Below are 25,450 nucleotides of genomic sequence, written 5' to 3' on the forward strand. Positions count from 1 at the left end.
TTTATTTTAGGTGTCAGAATTGTCGAGCACAGTCACATCCTACAGAGTGGTTCAGTCCCAACAGAAACAGTGTTCTGGGTGACAAACAGGATGCCCTGCCTTCCCTAATACTAGCTGTTGAACTCCAAGTGATGTTTGTCAATGCAGGGCATGCCATCTTGTCCTCCACTTACATAATGTCCAAAGAAGATTGCAAATGATGTTTCATCAAACTAGATACAGTGTAAGAAACTCTGAAGAGCCAAGTGCACCTGAAAAAAGAAAGCCAAGTGTCTGTGTTGTAAAGTAAATGCCAAATACAAAGTGTGGGCAGTAACACTCCAAGCTACTAGTTAGTATAAAGTTGGTGGGATTCCTTCCATTTTTGCCATGGGTTTATACCACCAATCTCAGTGTTGCATTTTGTGCCTGGGGTATACAAGTAGCAATCATGGGACGAAAGTACGGAAGAAAGATCTTACATAGAGAAGCGGTTCTGTTCTGTGACTGTGTCCAGTGAAGAGCTTTTTTTGGGCAATGTTGTGGCAGATATTATGGAAATTGACCATGGTAGTAACAATTCTCTTGTGCATCATTGTTAAGTGGCCAGCAGTTGTTCTTCCTGAGGTGTGAAGGATTCATGATCTCTTTAGTTTTCACAGTTCCCAGAAAGAGATGCCCTTCAGATAACAGAGGAGGTCAGACAGGTGAGGAAGCTTCTTCCCCAAGACCTTGCTTGTAGAGGCAGAAAAAATCAATGTACTGACAATGCATTTCTTCAGAGAATGTGAGAAAATTACCAAAAATATCCCTAACATCATAGCTTGTGAATTGCTTTGGTGAGGCATGGGGGAAAATGGCTTATTTTGACTTGTTATTTTACCTTAACCTAGCTCCAAATCTCCTTCCAAAGTAGCTGACAGCCCATACTTCCCCACAAGAACAGACATGCAGTCCCCTTGCTGAAATCCCATAAAGTCAAGGACTTCCATCCATGAAGTTTCATCCTAGAGGCTTTCCATAGTTACAGCTCTGAATTGAGGTAATCACTGGACTTTATGAATTGTATATTTTCTCTTGTAGTTTGCAGAGATGTTTCCTTCTCTATTCTGGTTCTCTGCATATACAGACTAAAACAAGGGGCGGGGCAGGACTGAGACTAAATGAGTGTTGGTGGGACTTATTGCAATAACAACCAGTGCAGATATGAGGGAAAAACGTGGCAGAATTGGAAAAGGAAAACTGAAACTGGCTGACTGAGAGAAGTGGGTCTAGGGATGGAGAGAACAGAAATTAAATTGGGACTTTGACAGCAAGTCCACAGGGACAGATTGGGTTTTGTTCAATTAAAAGATAAATAACTGGCTGAGGTGAGGAATGCAGGCTGGGAATGGGGAGGCAATGAAAATGAGGCAGAGATGAGGAGTCAGGAGTGGAGAAGAGGAAGGCCCGAGTCAGAGTTGTCTGTGGTGGGATGCAGCAGAAGACCCCAAGCTCTGGAGGGAGGCAAGCGGGAGGGCCTATACCTGCTCAAGAATGCTTCCTTTGAAGGCTTAGATGGAGCCTAAAATCCCAAGTTTTACTGTTTCTCTGCTGTCAGTAAAAGTGTCAGCCCTAGATTATAGAGACCTACATTCAAGGTATCTAAATGTAGCATCTATGTGTGAGTCTAAGCTCCCATCATAGTCAGAGAAGATTTTAGGGAAGGATTCAGCTGCCTAAATATCTGGATCTGCATCTGCTTTTGATGCTGTTTTGGGTTTGTGTGGTGGGGTTTTGGTAGCAGGGGAGGGTCTGCAAGGGTGACTCCTGTGAGGAACTGCTAAAAGCTTCCCTGCCTCCAAGTTGGACCTGCCTCTGGCCCAGGCTGAGCCCATCAGCGATGCTGGTAGCACCTCTGCGATAACATAGTTAAGAGGGGAAACCTGCAGCAGAGAGAGGAGTGGGATGTGAGAGAAACCCCTATGCAGACACCAAGGTCTGTGAAGAAGGAGCGGAGGAGGTGCACCAGAGGAGGGGATGTCCTTGCAGCCCGTGGTGAGACGGCAGGCTGTCCCCCCCCAGCCCACGGAGGGGAGCGGGGGAGCGGAGGCCCCCGAAGATGGCCATGACTCCACGAGAAAGCCCACGCTGGAGCAGTCTACTGAAGGACTGCAGCCCACAGAAAGGACCCATGCTGGAACAGTTTGTGAAGAACTGCAGCCCATGGGAAGGAGACTCATAATGGAGAAGTTCATGGAGGACTGTCTCCTGCGGGAGGGACCCCATGGTGAATCAGGGGAAGAGTGAGGAGTCGTCCCTCTGAGGAGGAAGGAGCAGCAGAGACAACGTGTGATGAACTGACCCCAACCCCCATTCCCTTTCCCCCTGTGCTGCTGGAGAGGGAGGAGGTAGAGAAAATCGGTAGTGGAGTTGAGCTGGGGAGGGAAGGAGGGGTGGGGGGAAGGTGTTTTGAGATTTGGTTCTACTTCTCATTATCCTTGTTTTGATTTAATTGGTAGTAAATTAATTTTTTGTTTGTTTTTTTCCCCAAGTTGAGTCTGGTTTTTGCCTGTGACCATAACTGGTGAGTGATCCTTCATTCTCCTTGTCTTGATCCATGAGCTTTTCTTTATATTTTCTCCTCCCCATCCCACTGGGGAGAAAGCGTGAGCAAGCAGCCTCATGGTGCTTTGTTGCCAGCTGGGCTTAAACCACGACAGATACCTTAAAAAATTCCTTGAGGTGCCCTAAGATACTCAAATGACTTTAGACACCTACTTTAAGGCAACTGTGTTCCACCTGTGCTCAACTCAGTCCCAGGAGTCCAGAGAGATACTCAAATGCAGACTGTGCAGAAGATGAGACACAGGCTCACATAAATGTTTGCATACAGATAACTAAATGTGTCTATGTTTGCAGTCTGCACCTGAGTGCCAGTCTGAATGTTTGTGAAACCTGGAGAAACCATGGTGTTTCTCTTAGCCTTCACTAATATTTGGCCATAGAGTTGATGACAATGTGCTTTTGCTGTAAGGTGCTGTCCTAATTCAAGTGGCAGAGAACAAGAGTTTGCAACTCCCCAGTGCACAACATGGGGAAGGAAGGAGAGGAGGATGTTGCTCCATGAGGAACTCCTTTGTTCTTCTGTTGGCTCTTTCAAATCCTAGAAAATCAGACATAGACATAAGTCCAAAACCAGGGTGCCCTGCTAGGCAAGCTGTGCTGGGGAATGCCAGAATTAAAATTTTCTCCTCTGCTGCACAACCTTGGTTCCTCCCCAGAGCATGTGCATCCTGTGGGGAAGAACAGAGTGCATCGTGTGATTGAAAACAACAGCAGGATGCAAACACAAGGAACTGAATTCAGGCTGCACCAACAGCCTTAATTCCAGCATTGCTTTACAAGGTGATGGCTTGGATTTTCTGCTTTAATGTTGCTTTTTCCCCTCTTCCAGTCCTATATGCCTTGTATGTTTAGAGTGTCTTCATGCAATTTAATTAGAAAATTGGATGTGTGAAGCAAGTGATGCAATACTGATGATGGAGTAACCTGTAGAGAATGGGAGATTTACTGTCATCATTCAACTCTTGTGCCAAAATCCATCTCCAGCTGACCCAGCTGTAAACGGGTATTTGATCTTTCTGGCTAAGGAGTCAAAGGCAGCTTTGGCAAAGGCACTCAGGTAATTCACTTGTTGGATATAGCAGTTAAAGGGCCTTACTCTTGGAGGCCCAGATAGTTGGGCTGGATCTTTGAATGTGGTAGGGTGGGCTGGTAGCATGATAAAACTGTTCTCTGAGCTGAAGGCAGACGAGTAAGTGCTAAAGCAAAGCTCTCTGCTTTATGTGTCATTCTTGTCTTTTGAGGTCTCCTAAGTGCTTATATAGAAGAGAAATCACTTCTGTGGAGACACTTGACATGAAAATAATTCTGACTAAACAGGCAAGTCTTAAGAGATGGAGGAAGACAAAAGTTATCTATCAATGAGGGAGTAAATTTCTTTGGGGGTCCATTTACATTCAGATTTTGTTTAATCAGTGTTTTCTGGACTTGAAGAAATGCAAGAGCAAGGTGAGGGGGAGTGGGCCACACTTATACAACTCCTTCACCTTGCCCATTGTTTGCTAACAATGTGTAGAGCTCCTCTCTCTTCCTTTTTCTCTGTCTATTGAAATGTCTTACAAGAAGTTCCAAATAAGCTTTCTTATCCAGAAGCTGGAAGATTTAGGCTCATCTATATTGAATATCTAGACCCCAGGTAAGTTTTCTGAGTGTGATTGTCATGTCTGCATTAGGACACCTTGGACTTAAAGAGAGACTCTCCTCATCTCTGGTGAAGTGACCGTGCTTATTCTCCCTGGGATTTCTGGTGTGGTTACAGGACAGGAGACAAGCAGTTCCTCTTCTTGGGATCCTTAGTCTTGTCACAGTCGAAAAGAATGAGTCACTTACCAAAGAAGTAGCCATGTTGTTTTGAGTACACTTTCAAGTTCGTGTTTTCTGTTCTGTGGCTTCTGAGCCTTTCCGCTGCATGTGGATTTTCTTTTCACACTCATTCTGCCATGAGGGCAAGACGCTTGTGTTTTTTACAAAGAAGGCTGTCATTCCCACTCGAGATGGGACAAGAGGCAAAGGGCACAAATTAAAACAGATGGAATTCCATCTGAATGCAAGGAGACACTTTTTCACTGTGAGGGTGGTCAAACATGGGAACAGGTTGCCCAGAGGTGTTGCAGAGTCTCCATCTGTGGAAATACTCAAAAGCCATCTGGACATGCTCCTGGGCAACCTTCTCTACCTGATCCTGCTTGAGCAGGGGGGTTGGACAGGAGGATCTCAAGCCTCACCTATTCTGTGATTCTGTGACTCAGGGCTTGCAGATTCCAGAAAATGGCAAATGCCTTTTGCAGCTTGCTTGGAAGAAGAGTGCCACTGCTTAGGAGGCTGAGGTGGCATTTTCTCTAGTGCAGCCTACCAGTATGGTCCTTCTCACATAATTTCTTCTGTCAGGCCAGGTACTCTCCTTCCCCTTTCTCTGTGTCCTGTGAACACCTACACCTGGAAAACATCATACCTGAGATGCTGGTATGCTGTTTTCTAATCTGCTCCGCTTTTGGAGCAGCATCACCTCTTTGCAGCTTCCTTTCCACCTCACTGATAACTGCTGTTACATGGCAGTGTAACTCATTTTCCTGACAGAGAAAGATTTGTTCCCAAAATCTAGTCTGCAGCCTCTTACAACAACAATAGTAGTGATACTGCTGGTCAGTTACTTTCCTTTCCGCTACTTAGATATGCCATGTCATTCAAGCAGACCTGCAGTACCTGTAGAATAGTATAGAAGTAGGTACAGTACATGTAGAGCCTGGATGTTTTAAAGACAGACAGTGGACAGTTTAGCATTCATGCAGAAAAATGTTTTATTGTAGTGCAGTTACACAGGAGAAAAACAAAAGTCTCCCTGCTTCTGGTTTAAGGCTATGCTGGGCCATAAAAGGGGAGGTGAGCGCTAACCAAAACAAGTTCCTACATGTAAAAACACATTGCACTTCCAGTCATTTTTACAAGGTTATAAGGACACCGCCTGGTATTTTCTTTTTTTTTTTTTTTGGGGGGGGGGGGGTGGGGGTGGGGGTGGGGTGGGGTGGGGTGATTTTAATGAGCTGCAGCTTTAACTATTCAAAGCTGGAATCCAGAATGTTTCCTTACAGGAGTTTTTGTTGTTTGGGTTTTGTTTACCTCATAAAAGTAAATCTGAAGATACTCTTTCCTTCTGTTTAGCCTGTCCAGTTTGTTTACACTAAAAGCACCTCAGGCCACATGAGGTTTACTTGATACATTCCCATAATGACCTTGCAGGGCTTCGGTGGCTCTGAACCCAGGCTTGGTATACAACACTAATGCTGGTTAGTGGTCAGATCATTCTCATCACCAGCTAGCAGGAAGAGGGAATGGCAGCAGGTACAGGGGGTTTATGGAAGAATGCTGAAGTGGCCTTGATGACAGAACAGCTCTTCCCCAGTTAGGGTAAATGCCAGCCCACTTCTTAATGCAGAAAATCAGCAAAGCATTGCATCAGCCTGGCACACACATGTGACAAATGGCATGGAGTGTGACCATACAGAAAAGAAAAGGAAGGTGGGACAGGTTTTGGACCTGCCAACCTTTTAATTGTCCTTTTGGGGATACAAATGCAACACTGTTTATCAACTACTAACTCATTTTCCCAAACAACAGGTTATGTACAGCATGTTCACTTACATTTTTACATAATAATACAAAGGTCTTCACTGCCACCACCTCTTGTGGTGAAAGAATGTGACATGTCAAGCTGACAGACACTTCAGGAGAGGCTCAAGTTAAAAAAGTTCATGCAGAGATAGCTTATTCTTGGTCTCCTGAAAGTAAAAACTTACAAAGGATGAGGAAGATGTCTGTGTTAACAATCTTTACTTTGTACAGCGCAAGGAGGAGGGATAGGGTTTTTAAACATAGGATTCCTTAGCAAACTGGATCTGGTCTACCTCAAAAACTGGCTGGCTGCACCTCCTAGCCACATACTCAAGTTTGTTCTTTTGATAGGATTCAGACATGGCTCTTAATCTGTAGACTCCTGGGGTCACAGGTAAACTCACACGGGAGTTTATTCCCACGGTGATGCTGAGGGTTTCAGTTTCCACGTCAGAATCCTTCGCTGCAGAAAGTCTGCCACTGGGTAGATCCCTTCGAGTATGTGCTGTGTCCTGTGCACAGCTGCTGCATGGATGAGGCAGCAAAGCATCCTGGGTTGACACCTTTAATCTCATAGTCTGAACGGTGAGATTGTGGGAGGGACCTTTAGTGGCCAGGCAGTTTTTAGTAGCCTCTTCATAAGAGGGTGGTCTTCCAGGATTCCTCTGGTCTACCTCTCTGAACACTTCATCAGCTGACCTGAAACGGGGCCTTTGCTCATATGCCACAGGCAATGGTTTGTCATCATCAGGGCTATTCTGACTGACAACTCTGCAGGAGAGCTGATCTTCTTTCTTTGTGAAACTGTCTCTCTGAAAACCCAGGTTTTTTCCAGGCCCCCAACTCTGGGTTTTTATTAGTGTTTTCCTGCGGTTTGCAAAAGAGAACGACATGGAATGCTTTTTGATCTCTCTGCTAGGCGTACTGCAGTCTTCAGTGGCCTTGGTGGAAAAGGACTGGGGCCTATTCAAAAAGGATTTTTTGGGACTAGAGGGCGAAACTACTGGGGAGCTGGTGAAGACTGAGCCATCAGAGCTCTCCAGGGAGCAACTGGAAGATGTTTTGGGTAAAGAGTCTGTAGATAATTGTGAAGGTAAAATTGCAAGCCGTTTCTCCAGTGCCTCCAACCCTAGCTGTTTCTGCTGAACTGGAAAATTGTCCTCACTTTTGTTTAGCTTCTGTTTCCTTATCCTGCCTTCAAGGCGGTTCTGGAAGGACAGGTCTGGCTCTGAGTACCTCCTGTCCATTGTGCTGATGTCATTTCTGAAATTAGTCAGTGAAGGGGCGGAGATGCATGTTGGGTATCTTGTGCTCACACTAGTACTCCTCCCTTTGGGCTGCTCCATCTGAGAGGTACAGGGGCTGCCTTCAGCTTCAGCATCTGGGCTGTCATAGGCAGAGTCATTCTGATGAGCAGCACATAGGTGTTCTGTGGGGAGAAAGCACTTGTTAGTTTTCACTGACCATCTGAGGATGAAAGGAAACTCTATGGAAAGAGTTCCTGTAGAAGAGCACTGCAAAAGTGTCTTGAGCCCTCTACAACTCTCTGTGTTTCCACAGATGTATTCTCATACCAAATTAAAGAACTTAGCCCAGCAGCCCCAGACTGTGACATCCCCAGTCCATCCTCATACCTGTGGAGCTGTCTGTGTGCTCTGGTGACTCCTCAGCCGAGGCACAGACAGGGAAGACAATGTCCTCCCCAAATATTTCTGAGCAGTTGTTTATGAGGAACTCCACCAACACTGTCACCTGCACAAAGAAAACAGTTTATTTCAATCAAAAGGGCTGAAAACATATTGAACAGTCTTTCCTGCCCCTGCCTGCTGTCTTTGTATGGAGGGCAGCACAGAGCAAAGAGGCTTCTGCCAAAATCCTAGCTTAAAGTCAGAGTCCTCTCTGGAGGATGCAGCCTGATGCTGCAGATGAATTGATCTGTCCCAATACAAACAAAACACATCAGCCTCGCTGTCCAGGGGGCCCGCGGGTGGCAATGCCCACTGGGTGCCCCCCTTGCCCTTTGTGTGCAAAGTGTTCAGGAGCTGTGCTACAACGTAGGGGACTGCAGGGCAACTGCTACTTTTGCTCAGAGGAGCCGAGACGAGGGGCAGCCTTGCCCATCACATTGCAGGCACCTGAGATGATGGCCACCCTCGACGTCCAGGGCTGCTGTTTTGTTCAGCTTTTGCAATGGCAGTGGCATCCCTATGGATGGCTCTGAGCTGCCCCGACGGGGGCAGCTGCTTGGTGAGTTCAACACACCTTGTCATTCATCTCCTTCTGCACTTCCAGCGGAAGCATGTTGTCTGTCTCTGGGCTCAGCATATTTGGGCCAACGCAGATGGCCAGATTGCTGGAGTCCATCCTGTTGGTCTCGGCATTTTGGCTGATGTGGTGGAGCAGAGAGAGCAAGTGCTTGAGCAAGACGAGGTTTGGTCTAGGCAGTTTGTCAGCCACCCTGCATGAACACAGACAAAATGTGATGTTAATTCATGGTGCAGCAGCCGCTACTTCTTTATTTGAGCAAGTCTCAATTAAAGTCAGACAGATGATGCTTCCTCCAGAAAGAGGCATGTGTGTACTGTTTTCACTGCTTAGCAGAGGTATCATTCAGAAATCCCCAACAGCAGCTGAGCATGTGGTTAATTACGAGATCATGAATTACAAGGTCTTGACTGAAAGGCAAGCATTACAGCTGTCCATGTCCTTGAGTAGATGGGATGACATCGGGAGATGTCACTGGAGGCTTCCCAAAGGCACGTGAAAGCCTGTGGTTGTGCTGTGCAGCTTTCAAAGCACTCCCAGTCAGCCTCCACATCTGCTCTTTCTAAAGAGCAAAACACAGTGGTGGTCTCCATGTGCCCGACTTCACCACCAGCAGATGTGGAGGCTCCCTGTCAGTGCCTGTGCCGCAGCACCATGAGTACATGAGCTGAGACACTGCAGCCTCTCTGCTCTTCCTACGCTAGTCGTTTCATAGAACAATTTCAAATAACTTCAGGAAGTGCTGCTGCTAGAGCCCTCTAAACTAAACCCACAGAGCAATAGCAAGCTGATATAAATGACAGGCTTTTAAATGAGACTCAGTTTTGAGAGACATCATTGGCCTCTACCAGTCACTCCATCACATTGGGGTGAGCTTGTTTGCAAAATTTTCTGGTTGCAAAACTTACTCTTTCAATTCTTCAATTTTTTCCTGCTTGCTTGGCTTCTCCAGAGCTTGCATCCACTTCTCATAGAGGTCAGATGACAGGAGTTTGGAGGGAATATTTCGGAGGAAGTCCTGCAAGGCCAAGAGATTTAGATTAGGGTTTGGACACTACTCCTGAGCACAGAAGGGGCATCACTATGACATGGACTCACTAGGAGGCAGGTTGGCTTGAGCTACCTGACCATCAGCACTGGCAGAGCAATGCAATGCACAAGTACACACCAAGTACACTTGCATTGGTGTAGTAATGAGGCCCAGCTCTTAGCTGCTTTTCATTCACCCATAAATCTCAGTATTCCTCTCTGGGGAGGATGCTGAGGACGAAGACAAAGTGAGTTTCCTGTGGGCATGCAGGAAATCAGCAGCACAAGTGGGACTGTAAATCAGGTGGAAAAGGAAAATGCCAAACTTTCCTAAGCCTGAAACATTTAGTCTGGCTTTGCTCTGGCTTTAGGTTGGAGTCCCACCTAGGTCAGCTCTGGGCACCGAAGTGGGCCTGTGCAGACCAGCAATGTCATTCCACCACTGCAGGTCAGAGGAGCTCACCTTCAAGACCACTGCCAGCAGGTGCACCGATTTGCTTTTCAAATCAACATTCCCTCCTTTGTTTAGGTCCTCCTTCAACTCCTTTCGTGCTTTTTCATTGGCAGCTTTTCTGAATATCCCTTCAGTGGCAGGTCCTTTCATATGCAATATAGCTAGGAGATTCTGCAGGGGGAAAAAATGGAGAGGAATGGGAGAACAGTTACTTGGGTGAAGGAAGATCCTTTAGCAGGTGAACATTTCTTTAGAAACAGAGGAGAAATTGTCTGGAGGTACACTGTGCTCTAATTAGGTGAGTATCTAGTTCTTGCTCCAGGTAAATTACATGGGCAATAACCTGATTTTCCTGCAACCCACCCTCTTTTTGGACCAGTGAATTCCACTAACTTCAGTGGGGTCATCCCTGCTTCCTTCCAGAAGGAAACAAAGGATGGCTTAAGTCTTACTTCAAACCCCTTCCTTCCCAAGCCAGGCAAATAATGCTTAGAAGAGACAAAAGCCTGTCTACTGGAAAAGCCAACTCAGTAGGAGAACTGTCAAGACCGTTTTTATCCAGAATATAGTGTTTAGGTATTTGTCGGTGGTAGTCCATAGCTGAACACTGTTTTCAGGGAAATACAGAAATCCTTGGAAGTTTATGTTGCTGAAAAATTCATTTAAATGACTTCTGTAGAATCACAGATTCCTATTCCTGGTCCTGGGTTGTCTCCACTCAAAGTTGCTTCCAGTGAAAGTTGGGTGGGCTGGACAAAACCCGCACACCTGACCCTTTCTACATCTGGGATGGGCTCTGAGCTTATCAGAAGTGTGTGTGGAGGGGAAACACCAAAATCACTCATCTCCTGGGTTCTGCAGGACAAGTACTGGGGATCCTGCCTCACACTGGAAGCCAGAAGTATTGCCAGGCTTGCTTACCTGGACTGGTTGCGGCAGTGTGTCATCTTCCCCACAGATAATTGCCAGAGGCTGGCCAAACAGAGCAATTTTGGCACCTGAGTCAAGCTGCCCTGGGGAATTCCCATTGGTAGAGCTTCGTCTCAGAGTAAATGACTGCAATATCACCTTCTTTCTTTTCATTGTTCCATCTGCTGCAAGCAAAAGAAAAGCAAAAAATCAATTTTTTAAAAAAACTGAGCATGCTATGTGGCCTTTCATCTGTGTGCAGTGCAGAGATATATGTTGAAACAACTCAAACTCAACAGGGAGAAACTGAAAGACAACTAAGTGGTTACTAAGGAAACAACCGCCTAAACTGTAAAACTGTGACCATCCCTCTAAGGACACCACCTTTCCTGTTTTGGCGTTGTTTTTTTTTACATTCTAGTCACCGTTTCTTCTTAGAGAGTGGGAACATGCAAGGCACAGAAATAACAACATTTATAGAGATTTTTTGATATCATGGTGGTTTCTGTGATAACTATCTAAGGCAGATATGTCACCCGGGCAGCTAGCAATGACAACAATTTTCACTATGTGGTCTGACTGTGCCCCAACCTTAGGGCAGGAGTGGAACTGGGGGCTCCTGCTTTTCAGCCTCTTTCACAGAGGCTAAAAACACATGGCTCCAGCTCTGCCAGCTTCAGAGCCAGCTCTAATGATAGTGGTCCATGCTGGAGCTAGTGCTTGTCCCCTGCCAACCAGCCAGTGGAAGGTGATACTTGCTCCAGAGGATGGGAGCATCACAGTAGGGCCTCATTGGCTTCAGGGTCAGGAATATCTTAGCATGGCTTTTGCATTCTGCAACTTAAAGAGGAGGGCATGCTAGGAATTTGGAGATGATGGTTGTATTGGGATGAGGTGTGGCTTTTTTTCCCTTTCTGAAACAGTGAGAGAAGGATCCTTTTGCTAGAAAGCTTTCTAAAGGAGTTGCCTTTTGCAAATTTCCTAAAAAGGACTTGCCTTCTACTCCAAAATGAAGTTGTCTCATGCAGATGAGAAGTTCTCAGGACCTGTATTTGTGGCTTAGCACAAGTCCTTGGTAGGGAGGGGTTAAAAGCTATGAGAAGGTGACCTAACATTATAGTATCCTATAAAATGTTTCCTTCTTATACTCCTGAAAAATGGTCTGATATGATGGTCTGCTCCAAATCTGACCCTGCTCTGCTAATGGGCTCCTCCTGGTTGTTTACAGGTGCTGAGGTTTTGCATGGTGAGAGAAAACAAGTGCTGTTGCTGCTGCCAAGAGGGTTTATTTGCTCTGGCATGCAACTGCTGGTAGCGGTACTCGGTACTTGCTTGCAGTGCCACACCTCAGTGGTGATGCTCTAGTGAGAAAGGAGCACTTTTACTTCCCATCGCTACCAGGGAACACAATGAAACATGGCTCTGAGGACTAGGGACAGGGATACAAGACCTCTGGCACTCAGTACTGTCACCTCTGCCACTGAGCATAAGGGAAAGCAGTCGTTTGCAAGTGAGTGGCACTCCAGGGCTTAAGCCCTCTCCTGGGTGGGGCTGAGAGCTGTGGATTGCTCTCTGGGAGGTGAAAACCAGGTGGTTTTGCAGAAGCACCAGCTTGCAATCATTATGTAAAAAAGCAGTTCCTCAGTTTGTTTTAAAACTCACCAGCTGAACGGCAAAGTCCATCTTCAGTATCTGCAGGCACCAGTGCGGGGCATTTCTTGGCATCCGCCTGCAAGAAGCATGTTAGGGTTACAGAGCTGCCACCAGCAGCGAGAGCCACCAGTGTGTCGCTGCAGCTCCTCAGAAATCTGTGGGACGCTCCAGGGAATAACCAGAGCAAGCCCAGCATCTGCTGAAGAGGGGCCTCGGTCCAGGAGTGATGCTGCCTCGCTGCCCAATAGAGGGGTTTGTGGTAAACCCTGCAAGCCAGCCACCCCAGACCTGCCTGGCAGGTCACAGCCCCATGCTCTTTCAGGCTGGACTTCTGATCCAGAGAAGCCACAGCTGGCCACAGCCTGCTCTTCTGTGTCCTCCCCTGGCACTGTAGATTTCCTCCCACACTCCTCTGGGGAACCTTGATGGCTTCGGAGCCTGCCAGATTCCTGAGCAAAACTCCCTGAGAGCCCAGGGAACATGCCGACTGCTCACAGTGATGTCCAGCTCCGTCTGCATAGTGCTGCACGGAGTTGCCTTTGAAGGGCTCTGCCTGCTCATGGGTCATGGTAGGCAGCCAGCAGCTCCTACAGGGGCCACCACCACTTTGCTACGATATCTGACATCAGTACCCAAGAAGGATCAGGGGAAATGGAGTGGCTGCTTACCTCCAACTGGCATTCAATCAGACTCTCCATGTTCCCAGCATTTAGTGTCTTTGACTAGACAAGAAAACAAAGACACAATGTGAGTAATTGAATGCTATGTTTAGAAATCAGAGTTTTTCAAAATCACTCTGTTGACAGAGCTGAAACAATAGACACTCACAGTATTACAGCTGCTTAACACTTTCATTAGGAGTTTGATCGGGGGAGCTCTGGACACTCTGGTTTCCTTCGGTCCTTTTGTTTGCCTGTTTTTTGAACAGGGAATGGACAAAGAAAGAGCTTTGTAAAACTGCACCCTTGTCTTTCCACCTGCAAGCCAGTCTAGCATTTAAGTATGATCCTGAACCAGCAAGATATCCCACACATGTCAATCATAAAGCCCTTCTCTGGAAGGCACTCAGCCCTGCTGCCCTATCTGCCTGTTGGTGAAAACAGAAAAAAAGCAGCTTTCCATTTTTAATCCATGCAAAAAATGAGCAAGTGGTGACAGCTACATATGGTTGTTAATCTGCAAACACAAAGCTAAGTAAGTCAGTCAGGTCTGCCCACGAGCTACACTTAGCAGTGGGCACACCTCTCCCCCTTCTATATTTTTGTACATCTCTGCACAGCTGCATCTGGAGCACTCCACCGACTTCAACCGCGACACCACAGATTTTATCCCAGGCAGTACTTACCCAAGGAGTGAATCCAGCCAGAGCTCCTTCACCTCCCGCGAACTGCAGAGGAAAGGAGAAACAGCATCACTCCCCACTGCTACTAATCCTTTGGACGGAGACAGGCAACTAAACAGTTCTACCCCACATGTGCTCCCTTATATACGCAGAAGGGGCAGGTGGAAATTCACAGACAGGAAGAAGCATCATGGGGCAGGACAGAAACACTATGAAATTTCTGGCTTCCTCTTTCCTTTTAAAGGAGGTACTTTTTTTTTTTTCCTTAAAGAAAAAAAAAAAAAGGCGCCCTTGTAGCTGTTATGGATGGAAAAGATGAGACACTTGCCAGGTAAAGGTTCCATCTAGCATCACCAGTGTGAGGTGGGATGTGCAAAGGGGGCTGCAGTGTGGGCAGCTTCTCCTTACCATTAAAGGGCAGTGAGTACAGTCTGTCCTTTGACTGCTCAGAGACCTTAGATTTTGCAGTTTAAAGACACACTGCCAGATCAAGTTACACTAAGAATAGTTAAAAAGATGGGGGAGTGGAATACCCAAGATTCAGGGAAATGTTTTTGTATATTTTTTTAAAAACTAATGGCAACAGTTTACTGTCTGCAAGCAGATGTAGACACACACTTTGGCAGTGCCAACTAGTTCTTGAGAATCTAAGCATTGGACTCCTACAGAAGAAGTGGTATTATGTAATAATTTAGTAAAGCATGACAACATATAATAAAAAGTCTTCCTTAAAACATGTCCTAGTAAGAATTATGTGTCTAAGTAATGAAGTTTAATTCAACTGAAGAGATAAAAAAATCCAGGAAAAACCTACCTCTGCTCTCCCTATACCTCTTCAGGGTCTGTTACTGACTCCCCCCCAACCTGAGCAGATCAGGAACATAAGGACAAGAGTACTCACTCTACCAGGCCATTATGAAAATTCATCAACAAATGATGTTAAATGCATGATATTAGTTCTACTAATTCATTGACAGAGGCAAATTACAACCTGGTGTTCTGGGTACCAGTCTTTTGATCTAGTGAAAAAGAGGAGCTAAGGCTGAGAGTCAAAGGGTTGGGAATATTTCAGCGGTGGATTTAGGTGGAAAGCACGCTTGTAAAACTGTGGTCTCTCTGCTGCTTCCCCGGTGGATGCTCCATTTCACATGTGCAGGGGACAAGGCTGTGTTGTAGCACAGCTCTTTGCAGATGTACTTTATGGCTACATCCGCTGCTGAATTCACCCTGAAAGCCATTCTCATTAACCACATCAGACCTGGATCCTGGGTTGTCATGCAAAACAGACAGGTGGCCTCAGCTTGAGTCTGGCAGAAAGCCAAGGTGCAAAATTCACTTTTGGTTAGACAGACGTGTGTCCGGAAGGGCAAAAGGAGAGCTGCCCTGCTTTTGCGGGGGCAAGGTGGGATGCTGTAGATGACCTTTCAAGTCCTCTGGAGGCCCATCATTTCCATGCTCCTGTAACCAGTCTGTAGACCTGTTTAGGGCTGAGACTTCCAGGAATTTCAAATACAGCCCTGTTCATTCACCATTGATTTTTTACTCACTGCTGTAATTGATTTTTTGTTAATAAGCAGTCCCGTAACATCTGTCATTTCCCTACTAAATTCCATGGGCCAATGCATGTTCTTGCAGAAATATTGTCATCCTGCATCTTGTTCCCCTAAGAATTTCTTCCAAGGCTCCCTGGCAGCTGCAGCACCCCTGCTGATAATCCCAGCAGGATTCCTGGGATAAGGGGAATCTATTTTTCAGTACGTCTGTTAAATGTGTATCTAAACGTATCTATCTGTTAGGTATCTCGGAGGCTTAGGGGACCTATACAATTCAGTTCTGCCTTGACCTCACTTCCAGCACTGTACGTAGATGTATTTCTGAGCTCAGTCTGTTGCTTGATTAAGACACAGGGTTTGATCTGGAAAATGTGCGACTCCTGAAAAAATGGGAGTTTAATGGATGGTGATTAGCCAGGCCAGAAGCTCAGATTACAAATAGGGCACAGCTGTACACAGGGCATAATGCTTTGAATTTCCCAGGAGGAAAAGATACAGTGGTGGGTGGTGTATTGATCCAGATCACCAGACTGTCCATTGGCACACACTGCTGTATCTGTAGTTAGTTCCCATCTATTAATGGTTGTGGGATGTAATGGCCATTGTACATGCAAGGTATGTGTATAGGCCTGCCTGCCCATGTGGAAAACAATTTGATTTTTTTTACCCTCCTGATATCATTCTTTCTTTTTACAGCTCTTTTATGGTGTGTATCACAAACACTTAATTTGTGCCAAAATTACTTTAAAGCAGCTTATTTCATTACAAACAAATATGCCCCACCTGAATAGCAGGCATCCTAAAAAGCTATGGCTTGGCAGAGTAATTGTATGGCCACACGGAATGAAGCTTGGCTGTATTTGCGAAAAGCAGTAAGCGAGCATGTGCTGGCTCCTGTCAAGCACCGTGGAGCTGCATGCAGGGTCCTGAGGTCGGAAGAGCTGCTGCACCAGGTGGGTGAAGATAGGAGGACCAGCACAGCGTGAGCTGCCCTCACACCCACCTGCCAGAGCAGCTTCACAGCTTCCTCCACCAGTGTGTAAAGGGTAACACAGATGTAGCTCCCAAAGCCCATCTCCACACTGAACATTAACAGAAAAGGCCTGTCATATGGGATGTTTACAAATGAATGTCTCTTATATGAACAACTTCTTCTCTCCCTGAAGAGATCCAGTCCCTCTCTACCACACGGCTCTGCTTTGCAAACTCAGAGCCTTTGCTATGGTCTGCCCCTCAATTTGGTACAGATCTTATACCAGGATGCATTAGAGCGATGTCTTTGTTGTACCACAGTGGTTGCCCTAGGGCAAGCAGAATACATGGCAGATGGCTTGGGCACAATTGGAGCTGTTTGCAGCTGATGTGTTTCTCCCAAGCCATCCCTGACTAAGTGAATGCACTCTCCTTCACAGACATTGGGACATTTACACAAAGATCAGGGTGTGGGAGAGGGGGTGGACTTAAAAGGGTTTTCAGGACTAGCCTGTGTATGAGCTTGTCCTGGTTTCTGCTGGAATAAAGTTAATTTTCTTCCTAGTAGCTGGTATAGTGCTGTGGTTTGGATTTAGGATGAGAACAATGTTGATAACACACTGATATTGTTGCTAAGCAATGTTTATACTAAGTCAAGGACTTTTCAGCTTCTCCTACTGTCCTGCCAGCAGAGGCTGGGTGTGCACAAGAAGCTGGGAGGGAACACAGCAAGGAGAACTGACCCAAACAAGCCAAAGGGGTATTCCATACCATGTGATGTCATGCCCAGTATACAAACCGGGCGGAGTTGGCTAGGGGATGCCATGGCTCGGGGATTGGCTGGACATCAGTTGGCGGGTGGTGAGCAATTGTATTGTGCATCATTTGTTTTGTATATTCTATTATCGTTGTTGTTGTTGTTATTTTCCCTTCCTTTTCTGTCCTATTAAACTGTTTTTATCCCAACCCATGAGTTTTACTTTTTGGGTTTTTTCCAATTCTCTCCCCCATCCCACCATGGAGAAGGGAGTGAGTGAGCCGCTGTTTGGTGTTTAATTGCCGGCTGGGGTTAAACCACAACAGAGCTCTTCCCCTCCCCTACATCAGGTTGCTTCCCTCAGTTCTGCAGAAGTGCTTTGCATTCATTGGAGGGAAAGCAGGAGCAGGCAGGTCCCGCAGAGCAGCTGATGCTGGGTAGATCCAGCCTCTTGGGATGGGGTTTACTCCTTGAGATGTGAAGCATTTTCCTTGTAGAAGCCAGGACATCAGACTGAAGCCTCTGCTTCCCCCCCAGGCCCAAGTAGCCCCTTTCCTTTCCCAGGCCACAGCTGCTTTTGTGGTCCATTCCCAAGCACTTCGCCCAGCCAGTTTTTGGAGAGAGGGCTTATATAGCACTTGCTGTCAACACAGACCAAATGGTGATTTTCCCCTTTGCGTGAGCTACAGTCAGGCTAGGTGTTTTCTCCTCTCTCCTCTTACACTATGGCTCAGTGAAGGACTCCAGACCATAGCAATGAAGGGGCAGCATCAGCTGGGAGGAGAAAGGAATCAGGAGCTGATAGTAAACAAAAGAACAAATCTGCTGTGGCTGGAAAGCGTCTGTTTTCTTCTCTCCTTATCAAACCACAAATGGGAAAATCCCAGCCACAGCTCACTTTTGTTTATTTCTACTACTTTCACAAATGTTTGACGTGATGGCTCTTAGAAATGAGGGAGTGTCTGAATGAATCCTGAAACCCGCCTTCACCCTGTTGTTGTACCAGCAAGGACACAGCAGGAGCGTAGCTGTGAGAAGGGTACAGCAGGACGCGCCTGGACCAGTGACTCTTTCAAGCCCATATAGAGCAGAAAGAGCCTTCATCAGTGCCTCTCCATGTGGGAAAGGAGTTGTATTCCGGTTTTGTCTTCACTGGCACAACTGCGGTCTCCGCAGGGGACAACAGGAACGTTTACCAAAATAAGAAAAGCAGCTATGCCAAGTCAGGCAGTTGCTGGGTTGGGATTTGGTTGGGGTTTTTTGGGGAAAGAAAGCTCTGCACAATCTGTACATGGACTCAAAGAACAGGGTGGCATGTGGGTTGCTGGGAACAGGTCGCATTTCTACACATCTTCTGAAGGCAGCTCTAATTTCCTACCACTCTCCAGAGCGTGTTGTGGATTGCATAGGCATGGTTCAGGGTTTGATCACAGAAAAGGCAACCTGAGCTTTGATCAGACTAGTCCCTACCTGTAACAGTTCAGAATGAGATCCTTCAACCCAGCTGGTGTTGAACTCTTGCAGTTTTAGTCGGGTGGGACCTGGGCTCATGCTAACCCTGCCTTTGGAAAGCGAAACCCACTGTCAGTTTTTCCCAGCTCTGATCAACTGATTTCTATCCTTAATTAGATATCAAGATTAGATTGCAATGTGGGTTAGATTGCACCACCCTTTTACACACTGTGTTACTATTGCATAGGAAGAAGTTACATATCAAAAATAATACTATAAATACAGCCCAATGTGTATTCTGCGCCCTTCCCATGACACCCTTTTGGTTGCATTTGCTTTGCAGGATGGTTTGTTTATTTTTTCATGGGTGTTCCCCTCAAAACTAAGTTGGCAGCTCTAAACTTTTTTTACTCGTCCTCAGGTGACTGGTTCCAATGGGTAGTTTTTTAGCTGTGGAGGGTGGGCGCATATAGGCCATTTTTCCAAAGGGTCTGTGCTGGTGTTCAGCTGTGTCTGAATTCAGCTTGCTGTTGTATCTCGGCAGCACTTGGGAATCACTCATTCCTTGGGCTCCCTGAGGTGGCCAGCACAAAGGGCTCGGGGAATTGAAGTTGCCTATCATTTCTGACTGAGCGGATGCAGATCTAAATGTTTGCTTGCTTACAATAAACAATGAGATAATAGAGAATGTGTGTAATTAAGTTTGAATTATATTCTTTTCAAGATTTCTGGTTGAAGGTACTCAAAAGGTATTGAAAAGTGAGATGCTACTCACTTTTTTTTGTAACTCCAGCAGGTTTCTCACTTATTTTGTAGATTAAATTTCTTACTGAATCCAGAGAGGTGTGAATCTTGATTTTTCTTTTCAGGTTTAATACAAATGTTTTCTTTTTGATTTTGGTTGATGTAGGCTTGTATTTCTCCTGCTTCTGCATCTTGTGTTTTGCTTTGAATTTCAGCATCAAAATGATCTCTGATGTCAAAATAAGAATCAGTGGAAACCCAGGATAACCTGGATTTCACATTGAATTCTAACTTGCCTGTGATTTTCAGGCATAAGACATCTCAGTTTCACACAAAAGATGATCTGCAGACTTCCAGTGGCCTAGCAGCCAGTCTGGAATAAGACCAAGAAAACTTGGCCCGAGTGTAATTTTGGGGTTTCATTGTGTATGTGTCGCATTGCTACAAAAACTAGAAAAGAAAGCCAAGCTCAGGAGTGGCAAGACCTTACAAGTCCCCCGGCAGAGTGGGAGCTGCCCCAGGCATAGCAAGCGCCCACGTCCATGAACACAGCTGTCACCGTAGGCACCCAGGAGGAACAACCAGAAGTACCTGGAATTTCCCCCTCATTCGCCTGCAGTTGGCCTCTTCCAAGCCCCAGTGGTATGACGGGAATATCCCCAAACTCTTCATCATAGTGATGCCCTTGTGAGTTTGTCATTCCTGTGTTGGACCTTCTCCCTAAGTAATAAGTAGAACTGCCAGCAACCAGATCCTCATCACCACTAAATTAATCATGAACGGGAACGTTTATGACCACACACCTGGACTCCAACCTCCAGGCAAAAGCAGTGTCAGGCGAAGCAAGTCTTTCCAAGCGCAGCTCTGCTGGCTACAGTTAATCTCCCCTGAGCACATTTGACCCCGTACTTTGGGAGAGTTATTTGCTGTCATGCCCTGTCCTTGTGCATGCACATCCACACACAGCAAAATAAAATGTTCTTCTGTGAAGTTTTGGCCACCCATCAAAATCAAGATGATAAATTCGAAACAAACATCTCCATATTAGTGGGTGATTGCCATATTGTTGCTACTAGCAACAGCTGCTGTGTTAGTGTTTTACATAAACACTCCACTTCTGTATTGCTAACCCGTTTTAGAGCGCGACTACCTTATGAGGATTTCAGAAAGAAAATGCTTCTCACGGCACAGGCTCTGCCTCCTGCCGCAGGGCACCCCGAGGTCTCTGGGCAAACGGGACTGTCGCTGCTGCTGCGGAGGGGACGGGGAGAGCGGAGGTGGCTGCTCTGCAGCTGCCGTGGGGCAGGGCGAGCCGGCCTCGGGCACCAGCACCCACCGGCACAACGGGGGGCACGGAGGGCTGCCCCGCCTGGAACAGGGCAGCCGGGTCCTCACGTCCACATTTGCAAAAGCACGGTGACTTCCAGGCTGGGAATAAGAGAGGAATTTCCACCCTCCAGAGCAAGCGGGAGTGGGGTGAGGGGAAGAAAAAACGCTTTTGAGATTGAGTTCAGCTCTATCGGCTCACTGCTGGAGACGGCTCGGCTTGAAGGCCAAGCTGTACTGTTCAGGCCTGCGTTCCTGCAGAGTTGGCCATTGATTACTGCTGCTGCCATGCAGACCAGGTGCTGCTATGGCTGCATTTGCTTATTCCATTCGTGTGTGCCTGCTCTGAACCCTGCCTTTGCTTTCAGATCTGCAGTCACTGCACAGAGATGACAGTAAGGAGTATGTAGGGAAGGTACCTGCATGCCACCGTGTCCGTTTCCCCGTTCAGTGGTAGCTGAGGCTTGAACAGAAGGTTCTGTTCTCCCTTTCCACTTCGTTTTAAAGGTTTGTTCTGCTTTGTTTGAGCTTTACCTTTTCTCCCATTTATTAGATGAGTATGTTTCTTTGGGATTTTTCTCTCTGAAAACAGTCACTGTGTGTGGTCTTACAGTCGTGAACTGCCTTATTTAGTATTAGCAAGAAAGTTTGCGAGGGGAGGATTTATCTTTAACCAGGCCAACTGATACAGGTGCAAAACCCTTCCTTGGGTCTGAAAAGAAATGCCTGTCTTCAATCTAAGGACAAGTTGAGAAGAAATGCTCTGAGTTTTACTAGATACATTAATCAGTTACATGGTTACTTGTTGAGATATGATAGGTACCCCAGAAGCACCTCAAGAACGGTCTTTTCAAAGAGAAATTGAACCCTCTTACCTTTAGGCGCCGTAAGATATAAAAATGCTAAGCCAAAAGATGTACAGTCCAGCAACTGCTGTAACATTTGTGTAAACCAAAGACCATACTGCTACAGAGAGTCTTAGTATTGCTTGTGCAACATCATGAACCAATCCTGTCCTTGTGTAACTTAATTGAACTTAGTATTCAGAGAGTAAAAATGAGCACTCATTATCCTGTAAATTATGCCAAACCTAAGATGCTGGTACATTTGCAAGGGGGTCCTACTTCCATTTGGTGGGTGACAAGGCAAAGTGCCTATTCTTACTGCATTATACACAGATCCCCAGAGTGTATCTTTCAAACATAACCTCCTGGAATTATTATAGCTCTATGTTAGTCACCTCCAATGCTATACTCAGCAAGAACATTTGCTAAACTCAGGCACTGAAATACAACATATCACTGTAATTGACTCCTGTCTGTGCTATTTTAGGAGAGCCAGATATGCTAGAAGAGGAGCTTGAGAGGCCTGCGTTATGTCCCAGTGGTTGTCCCTCCTCCCTGCAACTCTTCTGTTTGTTTCCAGAACCAAGCATTCCCGCAGTTTTCTTTGGACCAGAGTGTGCTGCAACATAAACCTGTCATAAGTGTGAGACTGACATGAATAAACAATGCAGATAATATTTCTGTACTGACCTTAAAGGAAAAATCCTAATGAATGTCACAAGCATGGAAAAAGTCATTACTTTAACAATTGAACAGGCTTACTCATCAAACCTACAGCGCTCAGTAATCCCCCTATTAGGGAATTTTCAAACTAACCAAAAACTGTCATTGCATCTTCGGGGTTGGGGTTTTGTTGGTGAACTCCAGGAGAAGCTTTGTTTTACCCTTTGATTTTCCATGCAATATCTGAAAGGTAGCTTGCCTTCTTTCTGCCTCAGTTTCTCATGAATAACGTGCTGAAAATAAAAGGTCACTACACTGCATAAGGTGCTTTGGTATCTTTTGGTGAAAAGTGGTGCATACAGGAGAACCCTATAAAGATTTTGGCAGCTGTTGACTCTTTGTCTCCTATGTGCCATGTAGCAAAGAGAAGACCTTAGTTTTAGCCTTAGTGTCAAATCTTTGACTAATGAAGGCATTTTGAATGCATCGTCTGTGAGGACAATATGTTATTTTCTGGGCATTACTTATGTCGCTCAAGGTCTTTGCAGTTCTACTTGCCACATCGAAATGTGACAGTCGCCTTCTGGCCAGATCAAATACTCACTTATTTTAAGCATGCAGCTTATTGTTGGGAGGAAATATGACAATGTCACAATGAAATAACCATTCAATATGGTAAATGAACTAGCCATTTCATCTAGATTCTGTAATAAAAATGTTTCTGAGCATGAACTCCCCTCCCTTTGCCTGACCTCTGGGAAGGGATCTGACTTGGGGACTCCAAGCATGGTCACAGCAGAGGCTATGCTTTAAACATCAGGCAGATAGTGGGATATGGTGTCTCATGATGTCTACATGCTCTTTGAGAAGCTACTTCCTTCAAAGTGAGCTTGGGAAGGGCCGCATGGCACTGCAGTCATTGCAACTGCTGTGTACCTTCAAGCTCCTAAGGAGGCTCTTAGCCTCCTTAGCAAGAAAGTTTGCAAGACCCCTTAGCAAAAAGGGTCTAATTCTGCATGAGGTTGAGGGGCCTCAGTGGCAGCTCCTCAGAAACCCCCAGCCCACACCTATCCCCTCTTAAGACACCGGTGTCTAGCTTCTTGTATGCATATTCTTTGTCCTCTAATTTTTACTTTCCTATGCCAAATTCTTTTTCTTTAGCCACGCAGAACTTTTACAAGACTTAACTGGATTTAGTCCTTTGTATGCTTTTAAACTTGGGCTTCTAGTCTCACAGGCAAGGCTTATATGACTGCACTTTTTCCCAGGTGTTTTTTACTCCTCTGTCACCCCCAGTAACTTTTAGTCTCCACATAAATTTCGGTCACAACAGGCAAGTGAGCAACTCTTCCCCAAGCCAGTGAATTTCCTGCAAGCATTTTGGAAACTAGTGGGTGGTGGGGATTTTTTTCCCTAAGAAAATGTCATTAAACAGTCTTGGGTAGCTAATCAGCATGTGCATCACAGCCACTCAGTCACTACGCCCATAGCTCTGGGCTAGCGCTGGTGTGCCTGATGGAAACGGCATATAATCATGGTGGAGATCAAGGTCTTTGCAGAGGTGGATCAAGGCACAAAGGACACAAGCCTACAGGAAATGTCACATGCTTGGTTCCACTTCTCCCAGAACAGCATACTCAGATTTTCAGACAAAGTTTCGGTGACTGCATTCAGGTTTTGAGCTACAAAGATGAGGAGATGGAGGGTGGAAGGTGGTTAGATGGTGCCAAGGTGTGCCTCTGTCGTCAAATACATGTCCGGAGGGCTGTCAAAATATACAAGAACTTCTTGTATATTCAACATACAAGAAGTGCTGAGGGTAATAGGTAGCTGCCAAGTTTCATAAACTTCATTTTTAATCTAAAAGAACAGTGGGCTGGTGACTGGATGGATGTGTGTATGGAGGTAGACTTCTTGCTTTATATCCTAACGATAAGCCAGATAACATCCCTTTCCACCAGTGTGACACCATCTGTGTGAATTCAGTTCATCACTTTTCAGCAAAGAGCATAGACAAGTGCTTAGTTGAACATGCTGAGCTGGAGTATGAACTGAATACCTTTGGTACCAAGGCAGAAATCACTGCTTTATCCTTGTTATTAATAGGTTTGTCCCTTTCCTCTACTCTCATCATAAGCAAATGAAAATCAATGGTATTTGGGCTTATGTATCACTTCAGAGCTTGAAATTCCCCTTTTCCATTTTCAGTACACTGGGCTACCTGGTCAAGAGACAAAGGCCCATTTTATACCCCAAAAAGTACTTATCTTTAACAGTGGGGGAAGAATCCAATAACAAATGGGAACAATATCCTCTCTCTGGTCAACCAGTGATTTTTGCTTAGCTTACGTTAGAGAACTTTGGCTGGGGTTTGGCCAGTATTCTATGTAGATAAAGTGATTTTAATGAAACTAAGGAAAAAAGATGCCTCTATTTTCCAGTTTAGTTTTTAAATGCTGAATTATGTTGTATCGATTGAAAAAAACCAACACTTTCATCAGCCTGAAAGTAGTTGCTTAATTTCTTACACAGAGGTAAGGAAATTATGGTCAAACAGCGTGGTTGTTTTTTTCTTTTCCTTCTCTTTTTTTTCTTCTTTATTATTGCTTAGGAGATCCTAGTTTTAGTTCCTCAAAATGTAGTTTTTGTTGGTTCTCTTTTTCTCGATGAGTAAGATGCCACTAGTTTTGCAGAATGAATTTTCCCGCCAAAAATGCCTTCCCTCACAGTGGTTTGTGTGGCTGTTTCTGTATCCGTGTAGGTATAACTGAAAAGGGCCCAATTCCTGCAGTCTGGCTCTCCATGCATCCCAGGTATAAAACGCCACCATTCTTATTTAGGTGGCATTCAAAATTAAACAGGGATAAGTGACAACAAAAATGGGAAAAAATCCCAGGCTTTTGGTGTCGGATTGTGCCCTTATGAGAGAACACCTATAAAAGCCTGCTGCCATGAAATATTCTGTCACTTTTGGTAAATATTTCTGTCCTCATCAGGGAATTTCCATTAGAAACCACAGACTCTTTCACAATGATACACGTGTATGAGGGCTCCGCTTTGTACGGCCAAGGTACCATCCTATTCTCTGTTCCTTGGAAGAGAAGAGGGGATGGAAACAGCATTTGCCCACTTGTGGGATTTTATCTCCTTTGCTGTGTCTTCTGCGCTGTCTCGGCGGGAGGAGGCTGGAGCTGGCCCGGGCGGCTGTGGGCAGCGCTGTGCTGGGGAGCTACCACTGAGGGCTCTGGTGAGGAACTGGGGTCAAGGACCAGATCATCAGGGACACTTAGGGAC

General features: G+C 45.8%; 1 protein-coding gene across 3 annotated transcripts in view; it reads right to left on the minus strand.

Moving 5' to 3' along the window:
* Window positions 1-5,314: 5,314 nt before the first annotated feature.
* Window positions 5,315-25,450, minus strand: part of TAGAP (T cell activation RhoGTPase activating protein) — a 44,500-nt gene continuing 24,364 nt past the window's right edge. The window contains exons 2-11 of one of the 3 annotated variants that reach the window (XM_075036805.1): window positions 13,848-13,889; window positions 13,331-13,415; window positions 13,171-13,224; window positions 12,512-12,578; window positions 10,862-11,034; window positions 9,950-10,111; window positions 9,366-9,475; window positions 8,455-8,650; window positions 7,827-7,944; window positions 5,315-7,621 (exon numbers count right to left, since the gene is read on the minus strand). In XM_075036805.1, the coding sequence (XP_074892906.1) occupies window positions 6,447-7,621; window positions 7,827-7,944; window positions 8,455-8,650; window positions 9,366-9,475; window positions 9,950-10,111; window positions 10,862-11,034; window positions 12,512-12,578; window positions 13,171-13,224; window positions 13,331-13,357 (2,082 nt within the window). In that variant the 5' untranslated portion in view covers window positions 13,358-13,415; window positions 13,848-13,889 and the 3' untranslated portion in view covers window positions 5,315-6,446. Of the gene's footprint in view, window positions 7,622-7,826; window positions 7,945-8,445; window positions 8,651-9,365; window positions 9,476-9,949; window positions 10,112-10,861; window positions 11,035-12,511; window positions 12,579-13,170; window positions 13,225-13,330; window positions 13,416-13,847; window positions 13,981-25,450 lie in introns of those variants that run through there. The other 2 variants (XM_075036806.1, XM_075036807.1) reach the window with 2 other exon arrangements.

The sequence above is a fragment of the Buteo buteo genome, chromosome 9 (genome assembly GCF_964188355.1).
Source record: "Buteo buteo chromosome 9, bButBut1.hap1.1, whole genome shotgun sequence".
Lineage (NCBI taxonomy): Eukaryota > Metazoa > Chordata > Aves > Accipitriformes > Accipitridae > Buteo > Buteo buteo.